The following is a 12479-nucleotide window of genomic DNA, read 5'->3' on the forward strand; positions in this document are numbered from 1 at the left end:
AGGGACATTAATATTTCTATATACCATCAACTATTTTGTGATGATTCTTATATATTACAGACCTTTTCAATTAAAATACAAGAAAGCAGTTCTGACCATTTGGGATGGGATGATTTAGTTGGTGTTTGTCCTGCTTTGAGCAAGGGGTTGGACTAGATGACCTCCTGAGGTCTCTTCCAACCTTAATCTTCTGTGATTCTTCTATGATTTACTCAATGTGTTGGTGTGAATTAATATTTTAAAACATATTTCTTTCTCTTTCAGCTTTACATCTTCCAATCCAGCCTTACAACATGGGTAAAGTCCTCTCACTTCAAACTATGAAGCAGTCTACAGTCAGAATTTTTGGTGTTAATAGTCCAGGATATCAGAACATCTTCAATCACAAGTCTGTGACAGCTGTGCAAGAAGAAATCCTTGATCCTTCAAGCCAGGCCTCAACCCTCCTTGACTCCTTTATTAATCTTTGTGCATTACCTAGCTTCACCATTATCCAACCATAACTCCTATTACCTAAACTAATTTTGTTGTTGCAGATGAACACCCATAATGTGGATAAAGATTAGAAAAGGTCCCATGGAAAATCAAATTATTGCAATTCTAGTGGTCAAATAAGAACCTTTATTCCCTTTCTCTCAACCCTTGTGACCATGTGGGAAATAGCTAGATCATCTACCTGCCAGAGTTGAAATTTCTAGTGAATTTTTTTCTGGATTTGCAAATAAATAAATACATTGAAAAATTAATTTAAAATGAGTAGCAAATTTTAAGACTTTTCTACTCTAGGAAGATAAGGACCTGCAGTTTACCAGTGGTGCAGATTCACTGGTAGAAAGAGTGGAAATTATAGTGTGGGTAGAACACAAATATATTTATTACAATTCCATCTCCTCTGAGTAGGATTAGACAAAACAGTTGTAAATGTAGATTCCTGAGTTAAAGCCTCCATAATTGCTACTAAGAGTGGAGAGTTATGAGGTACCAGATTTCCTATTCTGGATTCAACCTTATAGCCTTAATTCGTTTATAGGATGCTTTTTTGTGCAATCTTAAATGCAATAAAAGTTGGGTCTTCTCATAAAGTTCCCAAAAAAGCTAATTAAGGATAACTGTGTCACCAGACAGTCATTTCTTTTGATAGTTCACTTCACTCCAGACTAGAGTGAGGTCATCTTTGCTATAACACAAGTACACAACATTCATCCTGATTTGAGAATGCTACAGGTCCTGTCTCTGAAGAGAGAGAGTCTTATTTTGTCTGCACTGATCTGTAACCAATAGAAAATGTACCATTGACAGCATATATTTCTCCAATAAGCCACACATATCTGGGGCTTTGAGCAACAGTCAATTTCTTCTTTGAAAACTACCTAGGCCCTCAGATGTACTTCATAGTTTAAAATTATCCAGATTAGATATAAAAACAACGAGGAGTCTGGTGGCACCTTAAAGACTAACAGATTTATTTGGGCATAAGCTTTCGTGGATAAAAAACCCACTTCATAAGTGGGATTTTTACCCATGAAGGCTTATGCCCAAATAAATCTGTTAGTCTTTAAGGTGCCACTAGACTACTCGTTTTTGTGGGTACAGACTAACACAGCTACGCCTCTGATACCAGATTAGCTATAGTTAGAGAAATTAAAGATTCACTCGAAACATCAAACTTGCCTTATTTTCAGTATTATTAAAGAATGGTCTAGGTTTTTCTAGTGTAGATTTCAGACAGGCCAAATCAAAGTTACAACCCTCGTTTTACAGAATAAGCTCTTTCAGGTTAACAAAGTTTCCAGTATTCAAGGTTCTGAAAAATACATTCTTAATCACCTAGATCTTAGACTATTTAGAACACACCTGTCCAGCATTCTACTTTTGAAAATAGGTAACCTGTTAGAACCTCAGAGGACCAGGTCCTGAGTGTCTTAATTCCAGAGTTGAGGTTGCTCAGTACCACTTTGTTTGGGACCTCGGTATTCCTCCTGGGAAAGGAACAGTGCTGACCACATGTCAGTCCAAATACTATTCAGATATCAGTCTGTGGAGATCCTTTCTCCACTCTTGATCATCTTAATCTGTTCTCTTCATCTAGAAAGTAATTAAAATGTTTGGTTATTAGTGTATCAAAAAACTTAATGGCCATTAGTTGCAGAAAAATTCTCAAAGATAATGGCTATAGTTTCCTTGTTCCTTTAAAAAATCTGAAGTTGTCTGGTCTTGGATTTAACATACCTGCATTTCCATATCAAATTAAAAGATGAGAGTTAAATAGTATCTAAATTTAATTCCACTTCAATGGCCAATCACTTCTGCTAGAAATTACATTCCTTGTTCCCTTCATATTTTAACCAAAATGAATTAATAGCGCCTTGGTACACCAACAATGGATATAAGCATCTTTATTTAAACATGAGGAAAAATTGAAAAAATTGGCTGTTTGCTTTAAAAACTTTTTTCAACTACAGTGGAAACAGTACATTGTTTTCGTATATGTTGGGGGGAGGGGAAGAGTTTTTATATCCATTTTTGGAGTCCCAATATTTTCTTACATTGAGACAGACGTCTGTTGTCTAAATGGAACATATTCCTGTGGATCATTGAATTGTAAAACAGAAATTCATACTATATATACTCCCATCAGGTGTGTGCCCCATGACTGACAGTAAAGAACAATAATTTTCAGGATTTTAACTTCCCTTCAGTCTCTCTCTGACTCTGAGTATGTTCATGAATATTTTGGTGGTGGTTGTGATGAGGCTGTGAAAAGTGATTAACTCCAAACCTAACCAACTTTCTTCTGAATTTTCCATTGTGCCAGAATGTAGATCTGAAAATACTCCTATCATACTCCTAGAAAGCTTTCAGGAACTTGTAGCTTTTATGATTGGAACTGAACACATCTATGAGTGCTACTTGCTAGCATGTTTTAGGCAAAATATTTGGTCATGAAATAAGTATACACAAACAATGGTGAAAAGATTGCTTTTCTGATTCACAAACCAGATAACTGGATTGTTTCCAACAGGAAAACAGTCATTATGTCAAGTAAAGATGGAATCTCAGAGAAATTAGCTAGTTGGAAGTGATTTTTTCCCCGAAAACTTCTGGACCGAATTCTCTTAAACCACTGTATAACTCCATTGACTTTATTGCTGATTTATACTGGTATAAGAGTGATCAGAACCAAGACAGCCTATTGACTAGCTTCCTACTTTTGGGTCTCAAGTTTCTAGTATTAGACTAATAGGCTTTCAGGTTTTTTGGTCTTTTGAGGTTCCTGTAGTTTCTTACACAGACCAACTGCCAGTGTCTCAGAGCCATCTGGAATGTTTACCTTCAGTTTCTAGGGAATGAGAACCAAAGAATATCCGAACCTCTAAGCATAATTTATGATAGAACTATATTTTTGCAAAGTAGGTGAGTTATCAAGTAGCTTCAGCATCACAACTGAGAGAGTAGGCAGGTAGGTGAATAGGAATCTGGTTCCTTGGGATCTTTTGACAAAAGGGAGTTAGTAGAACTCACTCCTTGGGTCTTTCTGGTAAGATTAGATTAGGGTTTGCAATTAATTATATTTAATTTGCTTCTAAAGCACTTGCCATAAAACTATTCGAGCTGATGGTCAGCTTTGCACTGTATTACTTTAAAGTTAGTGTTGTCTTCTATTTAATTAGTAAGAATTGCCTGATCAAGGCGCTCAGCATTAAAGAACCTATCTACACTTATAAGGATATTCTTGTGACCAGTATGGGTTTCTTTGATTCAAAATTTAACTCCATTTTTGTTTTCCAGACTCTTAAAAACAAAATGGAAAAAAGCTCAGAAGGGAAAGATGGCATCAGACATGAGAGCTCTGAAATTTCATGTCAGTTGAATAATGGTCTTTAAAGTTAGCCTGTCTCAATTTTAAGGCAAGGGTTTATTTGATATGGATATATATATATATATATATATATATATATATATATATATATATATATATATATTAAAAAGGACCGTTAACAGGAATAGTATTTCAAGATGGATACATTCATGTATCAAGTCTCTGCAGTTTAGGGAGAGATTGTTTTCTACATTCTTCAAAAGTAATTTGACTAGAGCATTGCACCTGATGGGCAGAGAATGGAGGACTTCACAATATACCAAAATACTTGCAAAATCATAACCTTGTTAGATACCCAGAGTCTTTGCAGACATTAGAAAATGGATGTTGTTAACTTTAGTTAGTTAAAGTTATCTCTGCACACAAAATACAAAAGCAGATCTATGAGAAGACCAAATGAGATGACATGTCAATTTTTAGTTTACATTTCAGGGGTTGAAAAGTTTTCTCAAATGTCCACTGACTTGGGTGAATAAACGTACAAAGTTTTGCAATGTAGTGGAAAAACAGCATGTCCATGAAAATAATGGCCAAACCAGCCGTGCCCCACAAAACTTACAGAGGAATAAAGCAAAATGTAACAATTCACTGAAATCAGTCATACTCGCTATTGGTTTATTCTGTCAGATTTTTAATAGCTTGAGGTTTAAGTAGTGGATTTAGTTGAGTTTTGTTCATTGTCAAAATTTTTGAACATTTTCTTTATGCTTTGGCAGCTTATGCTAGTTCCATATTTGGGATGTTGCCTATTGCCAGGTTGGATTCCTTGATGCCAGTGCAGAGAGTAAACTACTTCTTGTCGGAGCATATTATCTTTTTAAGTCTTATGTTCATCAGTCTTGAGAGCCACCTTTTATTTTTCTATGACTTTTTCTCTAAACTGTATTCCTAAGGAGGACTTCTTTGTGTGGGGTTACGGGTGGGAATTCATGTTGAGGTTGTGATCTCCTGGACTATTATGCCACGCTTTCTCAGTTTCACATGGGCATATATAACCATGTCGTAAGGCTGGAATAATGGATGTAAAGCTTAAAAAGAAAATAATTTATCAGGTGAGAACAAATTGCTCTATTTTGATAAATTATTTAACAAGTCGGCTATAGTTGATGTGAAGTTCTACCTCCCTCTGTGCATTGATTGATGCTATTTTGTTTTATTTTCAGGTTTATGGTAGGCTGTGGTAGGTGTGATGATTGGTTTCATGGTGACTGTGTTGGGTTGAGTCTTTCTCAAGCACAACGAATGGGAGAAGAAGATAAAGAATACGTGTGTGTGAAATGTTGTGCTGAAGAAGACAAAAAAACAGAATCTTGTGATCAAAATATACTGGACACCCAACTTGAAGCATATAGAGAAGATAGAACAATGGAATGCGAAAAACCTGGAATGTCAAAGCAAACTCCCACTGGTAATCCCAGTGTAACAAATGAGAAAGCTAAACAGACAGATGATACAATGAAGCACAAAGTCAAAATTTTTAGACGGGTAAGTCTTATTTAAGATGGTTAAAGTTCCTTAAAAAATATTCTTGACTATTTGAAATATTACAGTATCTATTTCTTTCAATTAAAATAATTCCCCCCAGGTTTATAACTCTTCATAAAACTTCAGTCTAGGCTAAAACTTGTCATGTAATGTTTTGCCATAGGTGTACTGTTCCAATTAGTTCCTTTAAATTGGTGTGGCTATTTTGAAAAGAGTACTATTGCAAATCTGCTGTTACCTTGGTTTTTTTTTGGTATGTGTGCACACATGTAAAAATATGATTTTGCAAACCCTCCCCCGTCTTAATGGTTATTACAGGATAATGGTTATCTTGCATGGCAGCTTCTGGAGATGAGGAAGAGCCAGCTTGCTTCCCTAAAGCAATCTGGCTCATTAACAGAGATGAAGAGGCAGTATAGTTCTGCAGGAGGGAAAATTCCTGGAGCTGTACTCCCTCCCACAGAGGTTCAGAGCTCTCCCAGGGAATACATGTCCAAGGTTTGGTGGTGGAGGGTGGTATTTCTAAAAAAAATTTCAGTTCATAATAATAAAGATCTTATTTAAATTTCCCTTCCGTTCAATTGCCAACTCCATCTGTCTAAGTACATTCAAAGCCTGTGCACCAAGGCTTTAAACACTTGATCAGAATACTTCATGATCTTTCCTTATACTTTATATGCATCTGGTGTTCATGGAAATGTCTCGTAAACCAACTTCCCAGTTAACTTTTTTCTGGAGCTAATTAGGTTTAGTCACCTCTCTCAATGCAGTCATTCTTATATAGATATCTAGAGCTCATAGATTTCACTGCCCTTTGATATAATACTCAATTAAAACGGATGTATTTTTTTTACCCAAAGATACTATTACCGTCTCCTTGCAAGTCCTGTTTGTTAAACTAGGTCAGATTCCTTACTAGGAATTTGTCTAATGCCAGGTGACATTGTTTAACTGATCACCTCAGAGCTAGTCCCATACTGCTTAGGAGGATCAGTGATGGGTTTGTATGTCATGTTGTATTACTTTGGAGAATTGGGTTAGTGGTTCAGCAAGTATGTAGCCCAGTTTGCTATGTTATACAATGCGCAAATCTTTTAAATGTCAGTGTGACTGTGAGACCAAATGAAAGCAACACTTTAGTTTTGATTGCTTGAGCAATTTAGGGTTTTTTCAGTATTGTGGTTTAAATCATTAATAGCAGAAGGGGAAAAAAGATTTAAATGACTAATTGTCTGTTCTGCCCCTGCCCGCCACCCCGTTCTTAATTATTTATTTTCTGGATCTCCTTTTGACCAATCAAAGCCTAATTTTTAAAGCAATGAAATGGCTTAGTTTAATTACAGTTATTCGTATTCTTTATTTTTAGGATATGATTAAAATTATGAATGCGATAGTTAACATTTAGTTAAAAAACCCCAACTCTAACTTATATTCATTGTAATCTGTATTTAGAATTCATCTGAAGATCACCAAAACCAGCATGTAAGATTAACTAAATGGAAATAAAACTGCCTCAACTTTTAATGCATGTCTCATGAATCCTTCTGTGATGCCCATTCTGAAAATATACATTATATATTCCACAAATTACACTGATTTGGTTAGACAAGGTGAGTGAGGTGATATCTTTTATATTTCCTCACCCACCTTGTCTCTCATATTCTGGGACCAAAATGGCTACAACACTACAAATAGCAACTGATTTGGTTTGGTCAGTTTTAAAGATTAGTAACCTTAGTTCTTTAAACAGAAGATTACAAATTCAAATTCAAGTTTTTAACTAGTCTGAATTAAAATGTTTTTAAAATGCTTTTTCCAAGTATATTTGATTTTTTTATTCACCTTTTCTTTTCATAATGTAGCTATTGAGAAAGTTTTGTATGTTCTTTATATACCCATTTTCATTTTGTCTACAGTTCACTTGGTGGATTTAAAAAACAACAAACTTTATTCAACAAAATAATAATAATTAATAATAAACCTCTTTGAGGCCTTCTCCAGGATCTTCAATGGGAATTAGGAATTTTAACATCCCCCTGTACTCATACTAACTGAATTGAAGTCAGTGGGAGTCTTTAAATTGAGATTTAGAGATTACTTTTGTTTTTCCTTTTGAGTAATATTTATTTCCTTTCTAACTAGATCTTGTTTGCTGTGCACATTTGCCAGGTTTATTGCATATGAGTTACTTTGGTGACAGGTGTAATCTATCTGCACATATGATATACTTTAAAAATTTTAAACAGTTAACTGATAAAATACAGCTGCTTTCAACAAGGAACTTACTGCATGTTCTCTGGAATGCAGCTTTGGTAATACAGCACAAGACCAAAGAACCCAATTTTTGAAGTAACGGTTAAATGCTGCTTCGTGGTAAATTGTGACATCTTTTTCAATAGCTTTTTAAGGAGCATGTCTTTATATCATCTCAGTTTGAGACTTTTATTATACAACATTTTTATTTTTAAAATCTAGTTTGGGAAAGATTTGTAGCAGTTTAGTTCAGTTTCACATTTTCACATTCACCAGACTAATATCTTAAAGTATTTGTTTCAGGAATCAGGTGATGTGAGGAATTTGTCAGAATGCAGAGATTCTGATATTAAAAAAGGCCAACTTCCTATTCGGAAAATGGGACAAACAGTTACACTTCCTCGTCGATGCTCTGAAGAGAAAAGTGAAAAAATAAATAAAGATTCTCTTAGTGTTTCTTGCTCAAGTGAAAAGACTGCAAAATCAGGTAATAAGACTCAAAAGCAACTATAGTTCATGTGTGAATACAGCAAGACATGAAAGTTCTACGTATAGCAGCGCTTCTTAAATTTGGGGGCATGGAATACTTGCTTGTGGTCTGCAGAAAGCAGGCTGCTCACATGGTGCTGAATCTTTTGTTTTTTGCTTCTTTTAATGTTCTTTACCAGTTGAAAATGAAAAACTTTCCTAATGTTACTCTTCCATTTAAGCAGCTTCTATAATTGCTGTGCGAGTATTATATGATTGTGAATGGAAGGAGAGGTGGTCTGTGCTATCAAGAATGGGAGAGAAATGCTCACAATCTACAAAGTTTGTTCTACACTGAAAAATATTAAGAATCTCTGCTCTAGAAAAATATGAAATACTATGTGTATGACTTTACATGTTATGGTTGTTGTAGGATATAATATTTACTTTGAATTTCTTTATTCTTCTGCATTGAAAATATCACCTGGCTCCCTTGCTCCAAATTTCATTGGAAAAAGTGGGGAGGAGGAGGAGTGTTCTTATCCAAACTTCCCATATTTAAATTACAACTTATGTGCTGAATAGCACCAGTAAAGTTTAAAAATTCTTCCTTCCTAATCCCTGAGAAATCCTTATAATTCTTGGTTTGCTAAAAATGTCAGCTTGCAGGATTCTTCGACATCCTTGGTACCATGAATTGCAGGGATAAGAATGAGACTTCTGGTAGGTGTGATATCACTGATATATTCTGGAATACTTCCAGTGAATCAGGAAGTAGCAAGAGGATTTTAAAGTAAAGAAAGGAAAAAAATATTAAATTGTTAAATTATATTTCTAAGCTGAATTCCTCTAACATAGGAATTATTGGTGAGGTCATTTAGCACATAAATGGTTAAACATAGACCTTTTTAGGTTGGCAGTTAGACCCAGATTTTTAAAAGGTATTTTGGTGTTGCTGTGCTCAGCATTGCAGTGCCTAAGTCTCATTTTCAGGAGGTATTTAGACACTTAGAAGCTTAAATTCCATTAGCAGTGATTTAGGCACTTAAGAGCCCTTTTGAAAAATGAGACTTAGGCTCCTAAATCAGTTGGTTTTGCAATGCTGAGCACAGCAATGCCTAAATACCTTTATAAAGCTGATCCTTAATCTTTAACTGGCCATTAATTCAGGTTTTTTTTTTTTCCTCCTGGATTATACAAGCTTGTAGCATTGTCTGTTCTTAAAATGGCTTGACACTTTCCATTATAGGACCGGGTTTTCAGTTCCATATTTCTCCCAAACTTCATGCAGAAATTTTTCCATGGTGCCTGCCTCAGTCTGAATTCTTTAACTTTCAGCAAAAATAGTTCAGTCATATTTTGGTAAAGGAGATTAGAGGTTTTAAAAAAAGTGTGTGTGTGTGTGAAATCTTTTGACTGTTTTGCTGAGAAGCTCTAGTGCCTTCATGCTTTGGAGCTGGGACTTGAAATTTGGTAGGCAAGTTGCCATTGTGTCATGGATGTGTCAGTTTTGAAAAAATATAAAAATAAGTCTGTGATTTGACCAGGAGTCAGGTAGCAAGTCGGGGGAGCTGAGGACACAACCACGGAGTACTCTTAATGGTTAGATCTCGGGTTGTCTCCATAATTACCTAAAAAGGACATACTAAATATCTTATGAATATGACTCATTAATATATGTAAAATGTTTTGAAATCCTAGAAAGTGCTGCTAAAAAAAAGTATTGTAACTGTTACAAAAACACATGCAACTAGTTCTTCAGTTCTGAACTGTTGATCACTTATCTGAAAAATGAAACTGAAAACAAATAGTTTTTATTCTTTTTCTCATAAATTCTTACATGGAAAAGACTGCCAATTTAATTTATTGCTGCTTTTTGAAATTTCATATGCTTAGAAACATAAATAACCTACGAGTTGTATAATTAAAAGGATCACAACTGAAAATTTTTCCACCAAGCTGGAGGTGCAATTTAATTGAAAAATGATGTAATTTGTGACAGTAGGTTTAAAGACGCTTAGTATAAGAAAGTGTTTATAATCTTCCGTGCTTCTGTCATACAGGTTTAACAGCGGGAAGAAATTTAGGGCTAATGGGCTTAGAAATGTCAATTTCAATGGGAAAGTTTAGTTTAGATTAAAATTAAATTTATGCACAGATAAGTGCTTTCCACTATGTTAATTTTCAGTTTACTTCACTGAACAATTAAATGTGCATTTTTAGACAGATTCATAGAGCTGAACATCTGAATAAAGTCAAACTAATAAAAGCTGGCCTATTTTCTTTTCGGTTGGCTACATGTGGAAGAAAAAATCCATAAAACAACGGACTACAGAATCCTGGGAATATTTTTGTTTAATCAAAAGTGACAGTAACTGAGAGCTGTTGTTCTAGAAGTCTTTAGAAAATTTTCTTGTGATTCTGATAATGTACATGGTTTCTTAAAATAATTACATTTTAAGGACATTTTTCTTCAGTACACTTTATATATGAAAGGAATGAACATGTGTGTGTTCTATATAAAAATTAATACAATTTGTTTTTCTAGATAGTAAAGTTGATACTTTAAAATAAATAGTTTCTCGTTATTGCACACTATTCTCCTTTGAACATAAGGCAAAGGCATGTCTGATGTAGATTCATTGCTGTAAATTAATATACTTAATAACATCAGTTCTTTTTTGATCATCTTTCAAAAATACTGATAGGCATTTCAACAGTACAATACAGAAATTGCATTATTAGAACAGACCTGCAGTAGTTGATTTAACAAATACCCAAAACACAACAGGGAACTAACTGTATTTTCTGCTCTTGTTTAGTAATGTCATTAAGTCTTTGAAGGGGTGAGATGGTTTAAAACTCTTTACAAAGACATTCTTTCTCCAAACATTTGTTGGGTGTTGGTGTTAAATAGAAGCCAACAGCTGCCCCCAGAGTTTTAAGACAGTCTGAATAAACGTAAAGATCTTTCCATTAATTTGCTGGTTATCCCTAATGTTCTCGGATAGATAAGATCTGAATTTCCTGTGTTTTAAAAATAAGTAGAAACACCCCTTATCCCTCAATATTTATTTTTTGTAAAGAAACCTTTTAAGCTTTATCCATACAATTTAAAATATGGATCACAAATATATTGTCCACTCTTTTTAGGTCACCTTTATGTAGGTTTTTTTTGTTTACTGTTCAGGCCCTTGTTTGTTGGTTTTTTTAATGTAAAAAAACAAAAACAAACAGATGTAAGCAACTGTAAAATTGTCTTTAAGATTTTAATTTTTAGCATATTTTGATTTAGGTGTTCACGAGAAACAAGAATTCAAGAAAAAGAAAACTGAGAAAGTGGGAGCAACTGGTAATATACCTCCACCAGCTGTGCCAGCTTCCAAACCTTCTGCTGATCAGATAAGACAAAGTGTCAGGCAGTCTCTTAAAGAAATTTTGATGAAAAGGTATAGGTACGTTACCAAATGAATTGTCTGTTTTTGTATATAGTTATTTATTTTAAAAAATTCTATACTCTTTTTTCAGACTTACAGATTCCAGTTTGAAGATTCCTGAGGAAAGAGCAGCAAAAGTTGCCACAAGGATTGAAAAAGAACTGTTTTCTTTTTTTCGGGACACAGATTCTAAATATAAGAACAAATACAGAAGTTTGATGTTCAATCTAAAGGATCCCAAAAATAATGTATGTGTTCTTCATCTATAGTTCTTTCACAGAAAGAAATCCTTTAGCTGATTAAGTGTTTCGTATCCTGGTCTCCACCTTCTTTTCCTATCTCTTATTCTATAGAAGTCATCTCCTTCCATTTTTCTCCATATTCTTTCCTCCTTTTCCTATTCAGTTAAGACCTTTGAGTCTCCAGTGTCCACATTTCTTCATGACTCCTTGCCCATCCTGCCATATTCCTTCCATTGTCCAACCCTTGTAGCCTGTTTCTCTCCTTTCACTGTCTGTCTTTCAGCCACTGCTTTCCACATAACCCCATTTCACACACGTCCACTTTCAGTTCTGTCCAGCAGCCTATCCTTCCATTTCACCTTTATTCCATTCATTTCAGAATTATCAATCCCCTAATCAGTCTCCACACCTCTACTATAATAACATTTTCGTGTGAAGACATTCCATTATGCTGCATCATCTCCTTTCCCTCCCACCCACTACTGGTCATCATTCTTTTTGTCCTCAAGGTCAGGATTTTTAACAAGAAAATTGTGCTGGTTCATGGAACTCTATCCATTGCTCTGTTCTTGACCATTTTCTGTTTCACCATTCTCGTATGTCCTCCATAACTACGTATCCTTGTCTTGGTACATAGATTACTATATAAGTTCAATGCAGGTTAGTTGAAAGATGCGAACTTGAGCTCACTGTTCGCTGGGTAATACGCAAAGT

At 34.7% G+C, this 12479-nt stretch overlaps 1 protein-coding gene across 4 annotated transcripts in view; it reads left to right on the top strand.

Moving 5' to 3' along the window:
• PHF3 (PHD finger protein 3) overlaps positions 1-12479 on the top strand; it is a 77932-nt gene that overhangs the window by 39127 nt on the left and 26326 nt on the right. For 3 of the 4 annotated variants that reach the window (XM_048845186.2, XM_048845190.2, XM_048845189.2), the window contains 4 exons: positions 5044-5365; positions 7922-8105; positions 11382-11541; positions 11615-11771. In XM_048845186.2, coding sequence (XP_048701143.2) covers positions 5044-5365; positions 7922-8105; positions 11382-11541; positions 11615-11771 — 823 coding nt within the window. The remainder of the gene's footprint in view (positions 1-5043; positions 5366-7921; positions 8106-11381; positions 11542-11614; positions 11772-12479) is intronic. The other variant, XM_048845187.2, reaches the window with a different exon arrangement.

This window comes from Caretta caretta, chromosome 3 (genome assembly GCF_965140235.1).
Source record: "Caretta caretta isolate rCarCar2 chromosome 3, rCarCar1.hap1, whole genome shotgun sequence".
NCBI lineage: Eukaryota > Metazoa > Chordata > Testudines > Cheloniidae > Caretta > Caretta caretta.